Here is a 22,985-nt window from a genome sequence, read left to right on the forward strand (position 1 = left end):
ATACTCTTTTCTTCACACTGTGAAGCAGATAATCCTGACCAATGTCTATGATAAACCACTGGGTCCCTTTTGCTACAGCAGTTTCTATATTTCCCTAAGGGATTCTCAGTCCTGAAATCTATTTTTAGTTATAATCATGTCATTCATCTGCAAAATCTTCTATGCAAAACCACTGTTTCTTTAATAAATAAATAAATAAATAAATAAAAGTATGTATGCATATCTCAAGTAGTCTGCAAGCATAGCTGTAGTACCCATGTCATACTATTCAGAGTTCAGTTCTACACAGAATAAAAACCAGGTCAGAGTTATGACAAGACATCAGCATAGCACAAATGTCACAAATTAACTTAATTTAGATCACTTAAAGGCAGTCTTTATTTCTCTCCCTCTTGTCTTTTTTGGTTTTTTTCTTTTGTTATTTTTTTTTAATTATTTTTTTCCACTTTACTTCCATCTTTAACTATGAATAAGTGAAGCCTTTCAGCAATGTCGTAAATTGCACTCTTGAGTTTATCAGGAGTTAATTTTGATAAAAGAAAGACAAGCAATTTAATTTGTCAAGTCTACCTCAGTCTGGCTTCACAAATAATTCATCATAATATCTAACGGATTTCCTTCTTATACTAATCTCCACATTATCCTACTACCCTTTGGATTTCTGATATTTATCTTCACAAACAGACTCACCAATGACTGTGAGCAATGACAACGAAACCTCTCAGAAAGTGGTACAAAAGCCATCCAACAATCCAATATACTTCATTAAAAATACATTCAATACTCATTCCTCCTCCGACAGATATACATTCTAAAACACAGACACTGATGCACAAGTATTTCAGAAGTCCAGTATAATGTTAAAAAGGTTCTTATCCATCATTTTTGTTTTAGTCCTTCATGCTCTCCCAAAGAACTACTGCTCTACTCAAAACATGTAGAAGAATTACCAAAGCCAATTCTCACTTAAACCAATTGTGTTCTGCTGTAAAACTCTACTAACTTCTTTGCTCCACCTTCTGATTTACAGCCATGAAAGCAAAGGAGGTTTAGGTTTCTGTTTTTACAGTTTTCATTACTGCAATACACTGCATCAACTCTGCCTATTAACAATCTAGATACATACACGTGTTTACTAACATTCAGCTTCTCAAAACGTCTTTTTAATGTAAATAACAAGCATTTGAAATCTATTTTTGCATGAAACTTCTGATATTTTTTTTTTCCTACAGTTAAGGTAAAAATACATAGATTTATCAGATTAGTTATCTGAATTTAAAAATCAAATCCATACTTTGAATCTTAATAGTCAAGTTAAATGTCTCTTACATACTAAGTGATTACTAAGAATACTAATTGAGTTCCCATTGCTACTTCAAACAAGTAGCAACAATTAATATACTCTGTATATAGTCCTGCTCTGTTGGCTAGAAGAAGGTCAGGCATGGTCAATGCACTAAAAACTCAATGAGGCTTTCATAATAATTTCCTTTACTGCCATCTGAGATTGTCCGTCTTCACTCCCCTGAGATCTGTTTCTGAGCACTGCCTAAGCAACTACAACTTGCACCATTTTCTGCTTAATTAGCTCCCCAGAATAGACATCTGACCTAAACTAATATTTGACCCCTAAACTAAAGGACTCATCCTGACAAGTTATCAAGATATAAGTTATGTTAGTGAATTTAAAAAACAAAAATCTTCAAAATATAGAGATTCTGTGTAACTGCACCTAATAAAAATATATGAATAGAACTGTATCAAAAAGAAGCACATTATCTACTTTCACTGTTTTAGATTTAGATATAGTTTCACAAGCTGCACTGGAAGACAGAGCTTCTAAATTTAAGTCATGTCAAACAGTTGCAGAAGTGTTTCAGTCAGTCATGGATGTTTAGCAAAAAGGAGCCCTGAGTAAGAAATCAAACATAAGAGTGGTAAATAAATATTAAAATGTTTTTATTTTTTCATATTAGATGGTGTGCAGAAAAATATATTTAGTAGAACTGTACTACTGATTAAAAAAATTGGAAAAACTGGCTGAAAATCCCATCATTTTCCTAAATAAATTTCCATATAGTTCTTCCTTTATTCTAAGAAGACAGATAGAATAAAAGAACTATGAATATAATTTAAGGAAGTAAATTTGTATCATGCTAAGCATTCATTATAGCAGGAATTAAATGTTTGATAAAAATTTATCTAATGCCAAAGGAGGAACATGTAGAAATAAGAACATTAAAACATTTTTTCATGGAAAAAATAAAACATAAAAAAGCATTCTGACATTGAGCTAAAGAAGAAGCACACAAACCACACTCACGCTATCACTTTTTTATTATAGGTAAATCCACAAGTAAGCTACAGATCTGATATCTAAAGGAGTTAGAGTGATGAAGAGTATATTATTCAGACTATGACTTCTGAACTATAGTTTATCCCATACTGTCTGAGAAAATACACAAGGTTACTCTCCAGTCCAAATTCTGCCTACTCCAAATTCACTATAAGGGAATAGCACTGGCTAAGAATATACATTAGGAATCATTTCTCTGATCACTTTGCATGTATTATTGCCCTATGTTAGATATTGGCAGTCATATTTAAAACTTAGCTTTAATAAAATTTCTCATCAGATCAGAACCAAAAACCTTTGATTCACATCTTAGTCCCTCATAAAGGAAGATAAAAATGTCTGTTAAATTACATGATGAGAAAATCTAATTTAAAATCTAATTATCCTGTTTCAGTGGCACCTAGGAAAACACATAAGACGAAAGTAACCTTTTAAAACGTATTCACTATTCCTGATTCAAATCCTTTCTCCTGGTGCCTTGCTTAAAATGAGTCACACTACTGTGAGCAAGCAAGACAATTAGCTAGAGCTATCTATACTAACTTGTCCATGCAACTATATTGCCTGTATCTTTTTCCTAGGTTCTATGAAGCAATTACTAAAACTGTTGCTAATGTTGGCTTATATTTGCAAACCCTCCTATTTAAGCAGAAATTGACAGATACCAAGCTCCTGTTTCAGCAGCTCCTTCCTGCCTTCACACAAGCTTAAAAGGAGGCCAACATGCAGCTCCTGGCTTCATCATCTAGTTTGATAGCTTCAGTGAGGGATTAGGTCAAAGCAACATAGTCCAAGCCAACATGAAACAATGAAAGTGAAAAATACAAACATCAAAAAGCAATATGGATGAGAACTACGAACACTATCCAAAAAAAAAAACCACCAAAAAACAAAAAACAAGGTTTAAGCGCATCTTAAGGGGTAAGCATTGAAAATTCATAAATAGACAGTCTTTCACAAATAAATATATCATTAAATAGCTTCGGACTAATGCACCTTAGGATAACATTTTACTTTTAGTTATGAACTCCAAATACTCTGTTGTGTGTATTCTTGATCATCTGAAGATTTGAAGATGTTAAAAATGCATCTAGACCTTTTCTCCATTAATCACAATCTGTAGGCAATAAAGATCTCAAAAAGGAAAAGAGGGAAAAAAAGGTACTTCTGTTGCTTTCCACCCTCCAGCAACCTCCGTCATGTTTTCTGCCTTGAGCTTTGCCTTGGGCAAAAATAAAGTCAAATGGTCTCATGTAAACAGAAAATGCCAATCCCCTACTCCATTCTTTTTCACTTTACAAAATGGAATTATAAGCACGTTTTTTATTTCCTTTCTGTAACACAACTAAGTCAGCACCAAGAAAAATTAAGATAATAGTATAGTGTATGCAGTACTATATAACTAATTACTGCTTTGGGGCTTCGAAAACTAATAACCCAGTAGGATAACAATGCAGATTTGGAAAACTGTGTCATACACTTTAAAATCAAAAGTAAATCTCATTCAAAAAACGCACCACACAGAAAGTAAATTGCAAGAAAATACTATAAACTGTCAGAACATCTCATAAGAAAGTCACAGCCTCACTAAATTGACAACCGGTAATTTTTATTTACCATTTCCCAAAACCAAGCAACAGTACATAAATGTTGGATGTACAGAGAAGAACGCTGAATTTTTGCATTCATCTCTGCTTAGGTCATGGTCTTATCATGATTATTTAAATTCAAGAGTACCTTGGTTGACAAGGTACTGCAGTGCTGCAGGCTACAATCCTCACACAATGCCTAAAGGGTTATTACAATGGAGAAATTCTATTGAGGACAATGAAAGTGCCTTACCCCTTCCCAAAGACACCTCATTAGCACAGTGTAAGCCGCCGAGGGAACAACCAAGCATTCTCTGGGGTGCTCTTTTTTTACCTCCTGAAATGAAGCCAGCAGCAGAAATGATTAAATTATTAAAAAAATAAATTAAAAAATCACAATAATCTCAGCTACATAAATGGGTAAGATATTCTTAATAATGTTCATATTATACACACTTCAAATTATCATATGCTAGAAAATACGTTAAATATCAAGACAGTATTAACATTTTTGTTATTTCATGTGCAAAGAAATTGACATTTTATTAATTTACTTAAGTGGTCTCCAAAATCCATAATAAAATTTGTCCTAATATTTCTTAGTTTCATTATTTCCTTCCAATTCATACGCAAAGAGTGATCCTGGGCTTCTCTCAATCATTTTGATTAATTCAGAAAGGGACAACTGATTATGAAATGCAATAATGCTTCTATTTAAATACGATTTAATTATACCAAACAAAATAATTTTGTTTGTCAACTAAAGTAAAGTAAATTTGCTTTGGAAAAAGATATTCAAAGCCATTCAGAGAGACATAAAGTACTTAACTAAACTTATTGCATGGAATATCCCTCATTACAAATCAATAGTGTTCGAAGATCCTTACGTATACCTCCTTGAAATCATAGTTAGAGACACTGATTCACTACTAGTTCAATCAGCATTCTGATTAATTAACTTCCTTTTTTAATTTTTTTTATTTTTTCCCCCTCCCTCAAGAAATCTACAGTAAATTTTCAAATTTAAAAGTGGACATTTGGATATCATTAAGATTTGAGCAAAGCAAGCTCCATATCTAGGCTAACAGCAGAGAGATATTAACAGCTGTGAAAAAACAGTGTCTGTCTGGAAAGGGAAGGACAAGACTAGGAGTTAAGACAGTTAAAACAACAGCCTACTCTTGAACCAGCATGAACCTGTTTCTCATTTCAGTCACCTAATTAAATAAGAAGCTTTGTCCAGTTTTCTCCCAATACATGCATTAAACGTGCTAAAAAAAATAAAAGCATTAAGAAATGACAGTCTTGAAATATCAATAGTTCCTCCATTTTTCAAACTGATGAATGACTTTCTACAAGGTTTAGTCTCAAGCCAGAAATAAAAAAAATAATGAAATTTAGAACTGCTCTCAATAATCTAAACATACCTACCACTTTTTACATCTAATAAGTTTACACACATCACCAAACTTTTGAAGAGCTTCCTACTTGTTGTTCAAAGCTCCAGTTGATTTGATTAAACTTCAGGTTCTGCACCCAAATTAAACAAACAGTATGAAAGGAAGAGAAATACTACATAGAATTTGAAAGTTTTTCCTAAATGCAATTTACTTAAGAGGAACAGAACATCTTCTCTGTAGTCAGCTCATGCTACTTACAATTTGCTCTTGGCTTCCTTTTGGTAGAGAAATTCAGATACAGAGTGCAAGATGACATGAATGAGATCTCATATGCAAGTGTATGCCCAATATCAGCATTAAGGATTGCAAAGGAGCACTGTGATTATTTAGACTTTTTACGGTATTTTCTAACGTGCAGAACTGCAACCAGGGACCCAGCAATATAACTTAAGGAATCTTGCTGCATCTAGATAGTCGACAGATTAAGCATCTGATAATCTGTAATTTACTAAATGCTCACACTAAATGAAAAGTAAATTATCGATAGCTAATATTGAGGTAGGTAAAAGCACTTAGGAAATCTCAAGAGAAAAAAAACAAATAGAAGTGAGGCACATCCCCACACATTTATGGCTCAATTCTTAATGAATCAGACAGTTCTAGTCTCTTAAATTAGTTAAGGCATAAAGCTTTGCTGTTTGAAGATAGAAATTGGGAACAAACATTTCTGTTAGCTCTTATTACACTACTAGTGACTTGGTATATGATCTTGACAAGGTCACTTCATACCTTGTTCTGCAGTTAGCAGCAATTAAATGTCTACCAGACTATAGTATTCTGAGGTTGCATATGTACAGTGTAAAAAAAAAAAACAAAGAGCAAAACATTTCAGAATAAAGAACCCTGTTTTTAAAAAAAGAAAAATAATCATATGACTGAAGTGTTCATTTCTCCAAGCATAGAAATCACACTGATATATCTGAAGCTTTAAGAAGAAGCAATGCCTTAGGACTGTAAGTGTACAGAAATCTTTCTATTCTCCAATAACTTCTTTCTTACAACTCAGAGCATTTCAACATATTGCTACAGTTCTTCCTGAAACACGACAGAGAACTTTCATTTAAAAACAAGTTAATATGCTTCAAACATTGTGAAGCTTATAAATACACACAGACTTAACATTTTCTCAGCTCATGTTTTCATAAGAAAAGAATGTGTTAGGGTTAGCACACACTAATCTTTTCAGTTACAGAGTCAACATAGATAGACTTGTTTTAATCACTAAGGATTAATTTCAAAATAAAACTAAGCAATGCAAAATACTCTTGCCATATATAGTCTTCAAGTTTAAGTTTTATTAGTGGCTAAAAATGAAATAGTTTGCAATCTGTCTGATAAGTATGATGCTTTCCCCCCAAGGAAAACAGAGGAAAAAACTGAAAACATCTAAAATAAATTGCCACTGTAGAAGTACCTTCATAACAATTTGTCAGTATGAGAACATGTTCTGTGACGTCACATGTTTGACAGAGATTGTAGCAATCATCTAACCAGCAAACAATACTTGCTATCCTACAAAAAGCAAAGCAAAGCAACCGCTTCATTCTGTGGGACATGCAAAGGAGACAGAATATCAGGAAGCCCACATACAAATCCACTTGGTGCTTTCAGTCTTTCAACAAGACTTCTTTATGAATGCTTACAGTGAAGTTGATTCTGTCTTGAATCTCCTTTTCAGCTCTTCATGCTGGTGTCTATTACCCTCACACTAGTATAGCCAATACACAATACCTTCCTTAGCTTTTAGTAAGAGAAAAGAAAGATCAGGGTTTTCAAGAACTGTCATCTTCAATTCTACTATTAGTAGCACTTCCTGTTTAGAAGTAACTAATTTTTAAAGCACATGAGTATTTTTAGACTGAAGGTTTAAACAAGTTCTAGTCAGGTATGCCCATTATTCCATCTGACATTAGCCAGATCAGTCCCAGTCTCTTTTCCACAGCATGGTGAATGCAAACTTGCTGGGATAAGATCTAAACTGAACTAGATACATTAATTTACAGGTATCATAGTTTGTCTTTACACACCCTGTTTAATCAGAACCTCTAGCTAAGATAGGCTAAGTCTTAGATCTGCAAACTGTAGGCCAGCTGTCATTATAGTGACTAATAGAATTGTTTCACGAAGTTAAAATTCTATATTTGAAGAATGAGATTAAATTTACATCAGATGAAGTACAAGACTGGCTTATCGTGTTCCTTAAAAAGTAGAAAAAGTATTACATTACAGAACATACAAGGACAAGAAACTCTTGAGAACAGAGATGACAAATTCTCTTCATTTTTTACCTACTTCCCATAGTAATTTTTTCTTTATGAGAAATTAAAGAAATTTGTAAATATCATTTGACAGTCTTACCTTGCTGGCTATTAGATAAAGAAGCTCCCCAAGAGCTGGTAAAAGGCATTGTTTCAATTTGCTATTTCTGAAGTTCTCTCTGATGAGTTCAGTTAGAAGTATAAAAGCCTAAAATATCAAGAAACAATACAAAAACATGTATAATTCTTTCTCAAGTAAAATGTATCACTAGAAGTTACAGCAGCCTTATCTGAAACGACACCTTAATGATATACTCTTCAATTCTGCTAAACAGCCATTTGCAAAGGATGTAGTAAGAACAGAAGGAAAACTATAATTACAACACATGTATTCAATATGGACAGAAGTACAATACGTAAATAGCCTAGGTGAGAAACTGACACCATCAGTTTATAAAAGCTGTATTCACAAAATGTTGTATTTTGTTTAGATATTAAATCAGAATATACAAACCTTTATAATTTTTCCTCCCGGAAAACACTTTTCCACAGACATTAGGTTAAAATCTGGCCTACTTATTAATGCCAGGCTCAGTCTCCAAAGCAAGAGACCATTTAGCTACCACAAGTTAAACTGAAAAGTGTGTAATCTTCTGGCTGGGATACAGTCAAGCATCCAAACATGCTCCCTTATGTAGTGAGCATATTGCTACATAAGGCAGCAGAAGGGGCAGTCCAATAGACTGGCGTCCAACACAGAAGCGTGTATGAAGCAAAGGTGTGGAACTGAATTCCTCCATGCAGAAACAATTGTTCCCATTGATATTCATTGACACCTGCTGAACATTTACGGAGACCAAACCATGGGTCTGAGCACAGGCAGAGGGTGGTGTGTTTCATCAGGGATGACAGAAACCTGAAAGACAAACCATTATCTTGACAGCCAAGCACAGCTATCACACCACAAACAACAATGTGTTTCAATAAGCTCATCCTCTGCTACTGTTTTTGTCACTTCATACTTAAACAAGTTGATGATTTAAAGTTTAAACTAAGCTATTTTCTTCCCTGTGCGTTAGGGAAATAAAAAAACACCCGCAAAAGCAGTCAGCTGTACAATAAAATGAAGCTTCCATTTGAATAAAAGAAATGGTTTGTTGAACAGGAGAAGATCTGAATAAAGTCACTGACTGACTTCTGATAAAACTGTTGAATCTTTGTTTAAAAAAAAACCAACAAACTAATAAATGTACTGCACGATATTTTTATACTGATTGCCTCCATTCATTTTTCATAAGTTTATTCACTGCAGGTAATTTAAGTAAGTGCAAGCATACATAACAAGAAACACACAGTTACCAGAACCCAAAGATCTACAGAATTGCTTGGGAGAGCTAATGTAGAAGGCAATGAACAAATAATTACCACATTACAGAGAATACTTGCTATTCTGAAAGATGTTTTTGGTATTTTAAATACAAATCTATATTTACTATAGACACATAATACCACCTCTTTAAATCACATACAGCCTAATTCTTGAGAATGTGACTATTTTCTGTTCACTGAAATAAACTGATTAATCAAACATTACCCAAGAGCAGGATCTCACAGAGCATGTCACATCCTAATCAGAAAGTTTGTGCTTTTAACTCTGCTTAAGCAGCAGGTCTTCATATGCCCTCTACAACAGAAGCTATGCAATGGGAAGTCACGTTGCAACATCTATACTACACTCACGATAGAAACACATAAATTTAGATCTATATACTACTACATAGAGAATTCATGAATATGTATTTTGACGATGCATATTAAATGTCCTAAAAGGAGGACAGAAAGCTATTTTCTGCTATGTCGTACACGCTAATTATTTCTGTTCCTGATAACAGTGATTTTTAACAGATTTAAATTACTTACTCATTCTTCTACGAGGAAATGAATATAGTATTGTATGGGAACTGTGGAGCTTTCCCCTGCAAACCTGGAATCTTCTGATTTGGGTAAGCAATCTTCTACCCTTTTTTTATAGCACTTTCTATCATTACACATCTAGTGAAACACCTTTTTTCATCATACTGATCTGTCCAATTGCTGCAAGTGTAAATAACTACATTAAAAATAAATCTGTCCATAGATTTTGATACCAGGTTTAAGCACTGTGTGCCTCCAGTGGCGCAGTGGTTAAGAATGCCACTTTGCAACACTGGAGGCCCGGGTTCGAATCCCCCCAGTGGCGCAAGTGGTAGAAGTGCCGCTCTGCTACACAGGAGGCTCGAATCCCGGGGGTTGGACTCGATGATCTCTAAGGTCCCTTCCAACCCACACGAGACTATGAGACTGTGATAGTATGAATTTTAGGCAAGTGAAGTTTATTAGCTGGAAAAATATATATATATACATATGTACAGAAAAGCAAATTTCTGTTAATTGCACAGTCAGACCAATAAGATTCTTTTCTCAGCTGTAACACATCCTTTCCTTTCAACCTCTCTACATTTTCCATTTCAATGATGTAAGTAATAATGATCTTCAAGTCTTACATCTGCTAAAAGCATCGTAAATTTAGTATAGTACTTAGATCTCTTACACTAGCTGTCAAGCTAGATGGATGTAGCATAGCTTTCATAAGAGAAAAAAGATGCTTGGTTCATATCTGGATAGACAGTCATTACCTTCATTTACAGCCATAGTGTGTGAGGTTGGTATATTATCTGTAGCAGATTCTCAGCCCATTTCAAGTTACATCTAGAAGTTTCCCTGCAGTCTTATCAGTCCAGAAGTGAAAATTACAGCGTATTCAAAAAGAGGTGATATTTTATACATTACAATTTAAGTGGCAACATTCAGATTTACAATATTACTACATCTTTAATCTGTTGTATTGTATATTCAACATGTAATGAATGTTGGCAAGCATTAGCAGAAAGTAAAAGGTTACTTCTGTAATTCTGCAATCCCTTACAGAGATTTAAAACTGTCTATGCCTCAAGCATAAAGGAAATTACTCCTCAGCTTTTATTTTTTCTTGCAAATAGACAAACATAGTGAAACATATGCAAGTAATGCCATGGAAACCTCAATTTCCTTGGAGAAAATAAGTCTCAGCAGGCCAAGAAAGTACACTGTACACAATAACTGCATTACCATTACCCAGGAAAGAAACTACAGTTACATTTACTCTAAGTACTTATTTCTAGAATAGGATATGAAAAACCAAGAAATGACCAGCATGTAGATCTCAAACACATTGCCTACCTTCTTCTCACCAAGATGCGTAGGTAAAACATTATAAGGGATAACTTAAGCAGGTGTAGGATCTAACTATTCCTTTGATTCTTTACATTTCAGTGAAATCTAATTAAGTATCCAGTGAATGGGTGGGTTGACTGAAGAGAGCAGTGACGGGACTAAAACAGATAGTTCTGTCAAACTCTACTTTGAGGCACAGAGAGAAGAAGAAAGAGCCTGAAGAAGCAAGGTAGTCTAGTTTTACAATTTTTGCATTCAGTACAATAAACTGGGTCACAGAACATAGAATCACAGAATGACTTGGGTTGGAAGGGGCCTCAAGGATCATCAAGCTTCAACCGACCTTCCGCAAGCAGGGCTGCCAACCTCAATATCTAATTCTGGACCAGAAATATGGATAATCAAAGGGAAATCTGACTCAAGACTACGAACACAGTATAAATATTTTCAGAACACACACACACACAAAAAAAAAACAAAAAAAAAAACCACAAAGAAATGTACAACATACTGCACAATTTATGCAGGAGTATAACACATCTAAGGTGCAGTATGTAAAATGTTTCTTCAGGTAGAATATTATGCATAAGTTGACTGAATGTGAGAAATCCTACTTTTGTGCATTTTATGTAACAATTATAAGAAAAGGCCTTCACATGGAGCAACTAACCTAAATGGAGGTTCCACTAATGCACTCTGTAATCAGCTCAAGATCCCAAATGAAAACAACGAGACACAAGCATTAGAAACTAGCAAGGATGTCCTGAAAGTAACTCCTTCCACTTTATTATGTTAGCCCATAACTTATCCACTGTATGTGATATACTTCGGATCATCTTTTGCTTCTGGGCAATGTGTTTGTCATCAACTTGAATTAGAAACCATGGTGAGCATGGTGAGGACACCACTGAAATTCATCAATAAAGCACTCATGTAGAGATGCTTACATTTATTTATTTGATCTATGTAGAATATCTCATATTTAAAAAAAATATATATATATATATATAGGCACTGAGTATTTTCTATGATTTTTCTTTGAAATTAGTACCTTGAGGGAGGTTGGAACAAATGATCTTTAAGGTCCCTCAGAACCCAAAGCATACTGTGATAATAACAAGTTCCTTCATTCTACTCAGTGAAGGAGACAACCAGACCCCAAAAACAGCTGGTTGAAATTTCTTAAAAAACAACTGTGCTTCAGGCTAATGTTCAGCTATTCAGAGGAAAAGCTGGTGGTACAACAAATATACAATTGATGTTGTTTAACGCTGAGGCTGCTTTGAACATCTTTTAGTGCTGTACTCAGGAGACAATAGGAAACTGAAAAGAAATAGTAACTGCAGACTGGTAGTAGCTGAAAAGCCTATCACAGAAATTTGTGGTAGCCCAGTTGTGCCAATCAAGCAAGCACGTGCTTTAGAGGGAGAAGCAGGATGTTCTTCTCTTACTGATATCTACTGTTTGATATATTTGCAAATAAAAGACAAAAAAAGATGGGAAAAAAGACTACGTTCATTCTTCAAGCTACATATACTTAGTTGAAAGAGATAGACATTTCAATAACCAAACTGAGTTAGCTAACTCAAAAAGAAAAGTATCAAATAAATAAATAAATAAATAATCCACAGCTACAATAAGCTTTAATTAAAAATAAAATAACCTAATACCCAGAGAGTATAAAATGACAATAGTGTACAATATGACTTTATAAGCACTATGGAAATACTAGCAAATTTATGCTAGGAAATAGAGAAGAATTGCACAGATGTGTTTTCCAGAAATAATGGAAGAAGTCATGTTTCATGTCAAGAAGGATATGCATGAAATTTTTTTTCAGTGTGGTCTCTCATTCACAGTAGGAATTCAAACCTCAAGATTCATTTTCTGTATGTGTTCCATGAGTCTGCTGATACCCATGACAATGTAGGAACCAAAAATTTAACTAAAAGTGAAGGTCAATTTCTACGCACAACGCCAAAAATTCTAAATGAAAGAACATATCTAATTTAAATCTACAACACGATGATAAATTCTGTTCTCTTTCTACCCTATAATGCACAACCATTCAGAACTTGTTTTGCTGTACTGTTTTCATGAGAACTTGGAATAGAATATGTGCTGTTAAATCTGAGATGTAGCATAAAAAGAAAGAATTCGGACAATTCTTCTATCACATCTGCCTAATGGAGGAGAAAGGCGTAGACATTTCATCCTTCTCTGAAATTGTTTGAAATCTCTCATTCAACTCCTACCAAATGTACTAAGAGTGAAAAAAAAAAAATAGTCAACTGCATGGTTTTTGTGTTTGTCAAAACATAATAGCAATACAGAAGTAAAACAAAACAAAATTGTGGTACAAATCTTTTCTTAAGCAACAGAAAATGCATTTACGAAAATATTTTGAATGCACTAAGCACAGCAGGTCAGAAACTACTCTGTAGTTTACACTGTGTATACATACGTATAACATATGAAAAGCTCTGAGAAATCACTGAATATTTTCCATTTAGATTCCTAAATACAACGAATAAGGACAAATTATTTTACACATACACAGAATAAGACATGAGTACAGATTCTAAAACCTCATGAACATGATTCTGAAGGAAGTACAAACTAAAACAAGTTCAGCAAGAGCCTACATTGTACAACCATCAGTAAAACCCAGCTTACTGCCACACAGCACATACACAACAAAGGTAGCACCATGCTACTCTTCAAGTTATAATTTTCCTCTGGAAGTTAACTGGAACTGTTTATTACCTTAGGATAAAGTTAAAAAACATAAATCCTACTCAATACCTTACTAATTGTGATCATCTTACTTTAAAGATAACTACTGGGTCACAACATTTCATTGCATATTTCTTGCTCTGGAATGGAAAAAAGAAAAGAACAAGGATGACCTATTTACCTCAGAATTCTGGAGCAAATTTAGTCCTCAGTATACATTAACTACTGTTAACATTAAAAGAAATTACTGATTAGACAGCTGCCATGCAGGTAAGCTCTCTTCAATTGAAGTTGTTCTCCAGTAAAAGCAAGCTGGGAATAATTTAGGACATATGAATAACTGGAGAATTAAATACAGAAGTATAACTTCTACATTATTACTTAGTAAGTGATTATTTTATAGTGAAAAATAACTAAAATACTACTTTTAAATATAAACAAAATATTTTAATTAAGCAAGACTTAGAACTCCCCACTATACATTTACATTACAACGGACAGAAGGAGAAAGGAATTACTAGAATGTCATAAACAGCTTGAGCTGCTGTATTTTACACCACATATGATTATGTGTAACAGTGAAATACCGAGATCTTCAGTTTCAAATACTCTGTACTCAAATAATCTGTACTGCTAAAGTCATAATTTAACAGCATTTTTGTAAGAACTGTTCTATTAACTGCAGTAATATGCAAATTGTTAACTAAGGGAGCAAATGACTATGCAATATGAAAATATTGTGAAGAGGTCCAAGGTGCGTACCCACCACTCAGCAACAACCAAACCATCAGTGCACTATTAATGCTGTGTCAAATGACACCACGTTACGGGGAAGGCAGTGCTGACTCATGTCAAATAGTTGTATCAGAATGCATACAGTGCCTAAACACAGCACTGTGAACAGCAAAAAATGTGCAGCCATGCTTTCCATTCTGAGAAAGGAATTTGATGATAGGTTTCCAGATTGCCAAAAAGACCAACAAAACTATTTATGTTTGTGACACCATTTTCTGTTGGCATAAATACATTCTCTGCAATTTTTTCAAATGGAACATATAGAGCTGCCATCAGATACTCAAATCTAAAATAGTATTGTTGTATCTTTAGAAAAAAGTAAACTTATCTGTCTCTATGAAAAGAGAGTCAATTACATCTCTTTTACAAAGGTGCACCTCTTGCATTCTTCAGGCAATTAATCTGAGAAAAATCACAAAAGTTATTTAATTGTGCAATCAGCTCTGTAACTTCTCAGTTACCAAACTGAAATGTTCTTATTTTCTACTACTCACTTGGTTTTGACTTCAAAAGTAAACCATGCCCAATTTATTGAGATTGATAGAATTATTTTTCTGAAGATTAAAAAAAGAATCTTCCCACAAATATAGTAAAAAAGATTCTTAACAGTTGGTCCAGCAATACGGAATTCCCATGTAAGACAGATTTGTTGTCATTTACATTAGTTATACTTATATTTCTGGCTTATTAAACCTATGAGAACTGCTCAAATACTCTTTGAATTTCTGCCAGCAGAACCTAATTTACCTGAGAAATATTGATCTTTTATTTGCTCATCTTCCTCCTTTGCGCACTAGGTAAGCTAATGAGTTAGAAACATTGGACTAAATTGTTAATAATAAATTTCTTCAATTCATTTTTGAGGTTGGAAGCTTATTAAGAGTCACTCAAAAAAATTAAATGTCATCTGATTGGATCAAAAGTATTAGTTGACCATCCTTGTTATGCTAGAAAGACAAACTTTCATCAGAATCATTTTGCAAAACAGCAGACGTGTGTGTATGCAAATACGCAAGGACTCATGCATACGCTCATATACAGCTTACGATTAGGTTATATCTACTTCCTAAAGCTTGGGTGTTTTTTCAATCGGTATTATTTTTGCATAAGAAGAAACAGTATACTGTAAGCTAAGTGCCATTGGAGGAAACAGACAAGGATAAACTCAAATGATGATCAACTGTGAGCAGATTTCAATAATCCTTTTACAATAAAAATAGCAAAACTAAACAGGTTGGAATAAAAGTTCAAATAAAACCTTCTATTTTAATTTGAATCTCCTTGGAGTACAGGCAGATGTGTATAGGCTTAGAAACAGGAATAATCGGAGAGAAGCCAGAAACAGGACAAAGTCAGCATTGTATGAGAATTTTAATGAGAACAACCCGTATAACTATTCCAAAAGTTGAAGGAATCAGACTAGCTAGAAAAAGGGACCATAAAGCTGAACTTATAATGATGCAGCTATGCTATGTAAGTTGTACAAAACAACTAGCAAATTGTACCACAAGAATGAGAAATGAAAAGGCTCAAGTTATATACAGTTTCAACTTGGATGAAAACACATTAGGATATTCTATTGCTTTGACAAAAGAATGACATTCTAAGCTCAGTTATTAGAGGCATTCCGCCATTCTACATGGGATATCAAGTTCATTCATTTGCACATGGAGTTCCATAAGCCAAAGGCTTTGCAAAGAAACTTGCAGATGAAAAAACTGTATTGAAGGGTCACCAAAACCTCTCTCAGCAGAGCAGCGGACCCATATCTGTAGGAAAAAATGCATAGCTATGCCTAATGTCCTAGGGGTCATAGGGCGAGACTGATATTTCCACTCAGCAAATTTTAAAGAGAGAAAAAACAGGAAAGATTTTACCTCCAAAAAAGGAGGGTGACAGAAAGTGATTCATACAGTAGGGAAGACTGGTCCTTTACCTGACAAAGAAGGTCAGTGCACCCTGACACAAAAGCATTTGGTGAGACAGCTTTATGATCTCCTTGAGGATCACTAAAATAAAAAGTGAAGGCAGAAATTTCACATCAGAGTAGATGTGCCTATCCAGAGAGAAACACGAGGTATTCACAGAAAAGAAAAAACAATAGTTTCTTGTCATCAGTAAGTTAAATTAGCCATACATGGAAGCAAGGTTCCCTAACTTGGGAAGAATTTTTCTCCAAAATTAAGGGTAAGCAGATTTTTCTAAGCACAAGCAGTTAATCCTGTAAGAACCACTTTCAAACCATAAGTAGGGAGCTTTAGCTCTTTGACTAAGATAACGAGGAATAGATAAGAAGAAATTATATTTCTGATATGTAAAAGGCAGCTCCATTGGAAAAAACAATACCAAAAAACTCATTCATAACAACCATCAGTAGGTCAGAAAGTAACTGATCTTCAGCAACTACCTCAACAATTTTTATTGCAACTGCCAGGTAAAAGAAATTGCACAAAATGTCATCATTCTGACTTGAAGAATAAATATACAAGAGATCAATTTCTTTCATATTCTAAGATCAGTCACTCTTTTCTATTCTATAAAGAACTGTTCTAAAAAAGACTTAATTGGAAATAGATCAATTGTAAATGAATTCACATTAAAATATATCAGCAGCTTTAGAATATATGAGCAGAACCAAAATAGCATGTAGTTCCACTGTCATATATGTCTGCCTAGACTTTTCCAGCATGTTACAAGAAATAGTAGCTGACTTGCATTTTATTTTTTATATTATAGAGTGACCTCTAGTGGTTATGTATGTAAAAGTGTTTTTCAGAAATCATATTAAAAACAACTGGATGATTGAATAATGGAGTAACAAAGCTACAAAGGGATTGCAATGCAGAAATAAAAGTGGAAAAGTAAATTTAATAGACATAGCACAGCATGCACAGGGGCAATTGTAATTCTGCATTTTCATGCAATTCTGAACGGACTTTTCATACTTGAAAACAAAATACTTGGGCTGCGAGAAAGAGATCCACAGAGATCAAGTCTGCTCAACAGCTGTCAAAGAAAAAGTAAAATTGTTAGTAGTTTCTAGGAACAGAATGGGAAGTAAGCAGAAAATCAGCTACCAGTAGATAGATCACTTATGTGTTGGCATCTTATTAGAGGAAGCAGTCTTCGTTACCAGACTTAAAAAGGTGAGACTGCGATCTGGAAAAAGAATGTAAAATAGGAAAATGGATCAATAATATTTTAAAAGCTTCAGCATGAGGAACTAACAACATTAGAGCACATCTATCTGGAACAGAGATGAGCAAAAAAAAAGAAAAAGAACATCAAGCCTTAAGCATCGCACCATAACTCGTAACTGGCACAGGTAAGATGAACATGAAAGTCTGTGCTTCCCGCATAGTGTAAGAACCAATGGGCCCCAAAATGACCCTATCAAAGGCAAGTTCACACCAAATGAGTGCTGCCTCACACAGCATGTTGTTTAACTGTGCAGTCTCTTCCCAATGGATTCTATGGATGGTAAAACTTTTACAGTGTTTAGAGAACAAGTAGATAAATTCAAACACCTGGCTCAGGAAATCCTAGAGATGCCTACAGCTGGAGGCATAGAGCGTATCTTGGAGAAACAGGAGTACGCACTTGCATTAACTCCCCTGTGTAACTCCACATTTCCCATATTTGCCTCTGTACTACAGAAAAGTTAAATTAGCCTTTTGGACTAAGACAGTTGCACCAGACTTATCTCTTTTAGTAAAGGTCTATATTTAGAGCTCCCAATTTAGGGATTGTATGTTATAGACTGAAGTCCTTAAGAACTGAATTACACAATTACAAGTCAAGACCAAGCTGTGAGTAGTCCGAACATTTCCTAAATTACATCTGCTATCAAGAAATTTCAGTTGGAGCATCAGCAGGTTCATATAAGAGGATAAAATACACTATATTTTATTACAGTACACAATGTTGTTCAAAATTAGTTGTTTTTCTTTCTTCTTAAAAGCAGAGAAAACAAGAAAATAATTCTAACTTTTAAAAAAGCAATACACAGTATAAAATAGCTTACAGTCCCAAGGAATGATAAACTAGCTATTCATCCAGTTCTAGCAACTTGAAGAGGGCAGGCAGGAATCAAGACTGTAGACCAGAAGTTACTACACTGAAGATACTAAAATATTATAATTAGTTTTTTTTCCCCTAATCCTAGTCTTACGGGCATTCTAAAATATTTTTTACATTGAGAAATTATTTTAAGAGGAAAACTTGCAATAACTGCCATTAGAGTAAGCACAGCAGTCACGTTTTGAACAGTATTTTAACTCAAATCCATTATTTTCCTAATTAGGGTATATAAAATTCATTTTAATTCATGTAAGAATGGAGTCAAAGTGGTACTGAGAACTAATGTTTCTTTTCTAGTCTATCAATGTCACTGGCAACACATTTCATTTGCTGTTTTAAGCAAAGGCAGATTTCTGAAGATGCTAAATTATATTTGTAAATGACTTTTATGTTCATAGAAAAGCAAAATAACCATAATTCTTCTAGATAATGAAATTCCAAAATGCAATATTCAGTAAGAGGGGAAAAAAGCAAAACAACGAAAACACTGGAATCTTGACCAAAGAAAACTCCTTAACTCCACTGCCAAGAAAAGTTAGCTATTAACCATTAACTGTATTTACTACGTACCAGATCTGCACAGTGTGAAAGCAGATTATCTCTCTGCTCTCTACAGCACCCTGAGGAAGACAAGCAGAGGGCGGCACTGGGCTTTTCACCCAGGTCTTTGAGAACAGGACATATCTGAACAGCATAGAGCTGGGCCAGAGGAGGGTCATACTGGGCACTTAGGAAAATACTCTCTACACCATGAGAATAGCAAAACACTGGACCAGGCTTCCCAGAAAGGTGGGGCTGATGCTCTGTGCTATGAGTGTTCAAAAGACACATGGAAAATGCCCCCAGTAACATGCCTTAGCTCTTGGGTAGCTCTGGCATGGTCAGACAGATGGAATCAGTGGTCTTTGAAGGAACTTTAACTGAACTATTGTATCTTGTATTTTCAGAGTGGGATAAGCAGTTGTGTTTCTCACATTCAAATACTGACTGTATCTGACAAAGCAAAAACAACGTCAGCTTCACAGCTTAAGCAGATATTGAGAAGCAGATACTGTTACACTGTGCAGTGTGCATGTACTACACATAAGAAAAAAAAACACAAAACAAATAAGATCATATTAATTATCTGTCAGTTTGAGTCAGCTGCTGAGAATACAAAATGAACAGAAGATTCAGAATAGTTTTCATCTCCACAGAAAATCACTTGACTTTTCATTATACACATTCTTCAAGAGTTGAGAGAAAACTCAAATGAGTCCCAACTCAATTACTTCTTGTAGAGGGGAAAAAAGATCTGTAAGAAGCAGTTGTACTATTTTTATGCTAATAGTGATTTCATTTCAGAATAGCAAAATATGTCAACATTTTCTTCGCACATACACACAGAAAACAGAAGTATGACAGTGACTACTTGATGAAGTAAAGGAGAAGAAAAAATGTCTGATTTTTCATACTCTAACGTTAATTACCAGAGTTTTCTAAATATCACAACCACTCCTACACAGAATGAATACACAGGTTAACGTATTTAATTGAATTACTTCCCCTTTTCACATATGCAAGAAATAAAGCAGTGAAAATCTGACATGCTAGTAAAAGCATTAACAATATTTAAAAAATGAAATGAAAATTTACCTCAGACACAGGTACATTTTCTCCAAGCTCAGATGTGTGTAGTGCGAGCAAACCAATCACTCGAGCCACTTTAGCACGTCTGCATAAGAAATACATTGTTTTTCAAGTAAAGAAAAACTGTTTAAAAAATACAGCAAAAAACAATTTTTATCCTGACTACATGTATTTTGTACAGATTATTAAGGGCAAGAATTATTTGATGTGCTATTTACAGGTGAATTTTGTCTTTTTTGGTTTTTTGATGTACTACAGTATTCTGTCTGCAGTTCAGCTTAATTTAGCAATAAATTCATGCAAAAAGATATGTTTTTACCCTTCAAAAATAAAGAAAGGAGCTTCTTTATTACAGTCTTGACAATCAGTCATGTTCCCACTCACTTTACTTAAAATATCAACCCCCCCCAATAGATTCTTATAAGCATTTTAATAAAGCTGACAAAACAAAGATGAAATGTATAGCAGCAAATCAGTTTTAAATGCTTCATTAAACAAACAAATAAACAGAGTATTATCAACATTTATTAAATAAGCAGCAGAGGGCACTATCACCTTCAAAGATTTCTAACATTAAAAAAAAAACCTACCAGTAGAAATATTTTCCTATCATGGAATGGCTTGGTTTATTCAGCAATTTAAGTAATAATAATTGATATAGTAAGTCATATAGCTTTCTGGTAAAATTTTAGACATTTAATATAAACTTAGGTCTCAGAAAAGTGCAGTATATTAAGTCAATGCCAGAAAACCAAACAAGAAACCAGTGTTGCATACATCATACTGGCAATCAAGTACCACAACAATTTGAAAGGCCAAAAAAACTCCTCAAAAACTCCTTAGTGAAATTCAGTAGTAATTTTTCATATTTGAAAAAATTGATGTAAAATAATTGTTACTTACATATCCCAGTTGGTGGCGGCACGCAGCTGCTGTATTAACACCGGAAACTATAATTTGAATAAGATAAGCAAATTTTAATGATATTGTGATCTGATGTATCCCAGTGATAAAAAACAAACAAACAAACAAACAAACAACAAAATACTAGTAGTTATTTTAAATGTTTTAGGATAGCATTTGTAAAAAAAAAACTCATAGGTGAACACTGTGGACATTGTCCAAAATATAAATTAAGAACAGAATTCCTGAGTGTAAAAATGGCAATTTTTTCTGAAATTCTTGCCTTAAGCCAAAATGATAAACATATACCAGCAAGTGAAATTAAGCATTGTGTTCTTTATGAGTACCGCTACATAATGGAAAAACTGATGCTTTCATTTACAAACATACATTATCATGCAGTATTACCAAACATTTAAGAAGTGAAATAGTTGCCAAATGCTAAAATAATGAATTGAGAGTTAATGCACAGTCAGCACTTATTTCTAGTCTTCTGCTAATTGACAATTCAGTTATTGGATTATTGCAAAAATAATAATTCTCCAGTGATACTAGAATACATACTTACAGCAACTCTCCATTAGGAAAACAGACATGGAATTCAATACTCTTTTTTTTTATCCTTAACTTGCCCTTTATCTTTATTCCAGTAGCTGTTTCTTTATGGTTTTTTGTTTTGTTTTTTAGTATAACTAAATGCAGTTGATTTTTGCTACTATACCAACGCTGCATAAGCCATATTGATCCCTTCAAAGCTTTATTATTTACCAGCTGAGAGTTAATTAGCCTGCTTGCAACTTCCTTGTGGACAGCCACAGTACAGAGGTAAGACAGTAAATTCAGTTTAGAACGCGCTGTTCCTGGATTCTTCTCAGTGGAATCAAGCAATGCACATGCTTGTTGCAAGAAGTCGCTCCAGTCCACATCTTTCAGAGATGACAACTTCTCAGCTAACACAAGAAGCACACGTAGTTAAAGATCTTTTATGTTGTTTTAATACACTAGAAGGTGACATCAGCATGAATAAATAAGTTCGAAAATTTTAATCAGAATTCCACTATTTTACGCTGTTTCTTTACAGCAAATTTGAGGTAAAAACTAATGAATGCCATCAAAATCATCTCAGAAGCAATTGCAATGAACCTACAATACTTATTAACTTTAATATAGACAGGTATCCATCAGGTTAAACCTTAGGAGTAACTGAGCACAAATGACTTCGAGAGGAATACAAGTCAACAGTCACTGGGATGATGAGCATAATCATCATCTCACTGATCCCTGTATGGAAACAAAACTAAATTCAGTTCATGTTAGTAATCACAGATTTCCTCAGTTTTGGTTAATTACTTACTAATAACTCATCTACCATCCTGGCATCTCCAATACAGAGTATCTAAGGATTTCCTTTCCATCTATTTTATATGCAGATAAGGCATATAACTTGTAACAAACAGTTCAGGTTAGCAAAGTTGAAAGGCAGTATGAATTTCAGCTATTTATCTTTTACTTTTTTTTTAACAATAAAGAAAAAGTGTTGAAAAGCAACAGCAAAAAAATAAAGCTACGACTGTAGAAGAGTTACAACCACAAGAAAACAAAACAAAACAAACCCTGTCCCTTATTAAATAAATGTAGACAATAACAGCCAAACACATCAGAATGCCAGACTGATAGTATAGATGCTTAAATGCAAAACTAAATGAAATAGCACTTGCTCAGGTATTTAAACATGGCCATTTTTGCCTAGGAGACTAGCCAGATTCAGAATGTTATCTGTTACTGCAATCTTGATTAGGGGACATTCTATTCGTTTCCAACTATCAAATTACTTTAAAGTATAGAGAGTCAATTCGTTAGAGAAAGAAAATAAACAAGTCACTCTGTCTAGATAGAGGATCTATCTGAATTCTAGGAGTAACTACTT

At 34.1% G+C, this 22,985-nt stretch overlaps 1 protein-coding gene across 3 annotated transcripts in view; it reads right to left on the bottom strand.

The window, feature by feature from the left end:
- ULK4 (unc-51 like kinase 4) overlaps nt 1-22,985 on the bottom strand; it is a 191,263-nt gene that overhangs the window by 151,575 nt on the left and 16,703 nt on the right. For all 3 annotated transcript variants that reach the window (XR_001553160.2, XM_015854094.2, XM_015854095.2), the window contains 5 exons: nt 21,827-22,008; nt 21,059-21,105; nt 20,162-20,240; nt 7,764-7,871; nt 4,199-4,282 (listed from right to left, as the gene is read on the bottom strand). Coding sequence is in view for 2 of the 3 variants with exons in the window: in XM_015854094.2 (XP_015709580.1) it covers nt 4,199-4,282; nt 7,764-7,871; nt 20,162-20,240; nt 21,059-21,105; nt 21,827-22,008 (500 nt within the window). In the remaining variant the exon portion in view is untranslated. The remainder of the gene's footprint in view (nt 1-4,198; nt 4,283-7,763; nt 7,872-20,161; nt 20,241-21,058; nt 21,106-21,826; nt 22,009-22,985) is intronic.

This window comes from Coturnix japonica, chromosome 2, assembly GCF_001577835.2.
Source record: "Coturnix japonica isolate 7356 chromosome 2, Coturnix japonica 2.1, whole genome shotgun sequence".
NCBI lineage: Eukaryota > Metazoa > Chordata > Aves > Galliformes > Phasianidae > Coturnix > Coturnix japonica.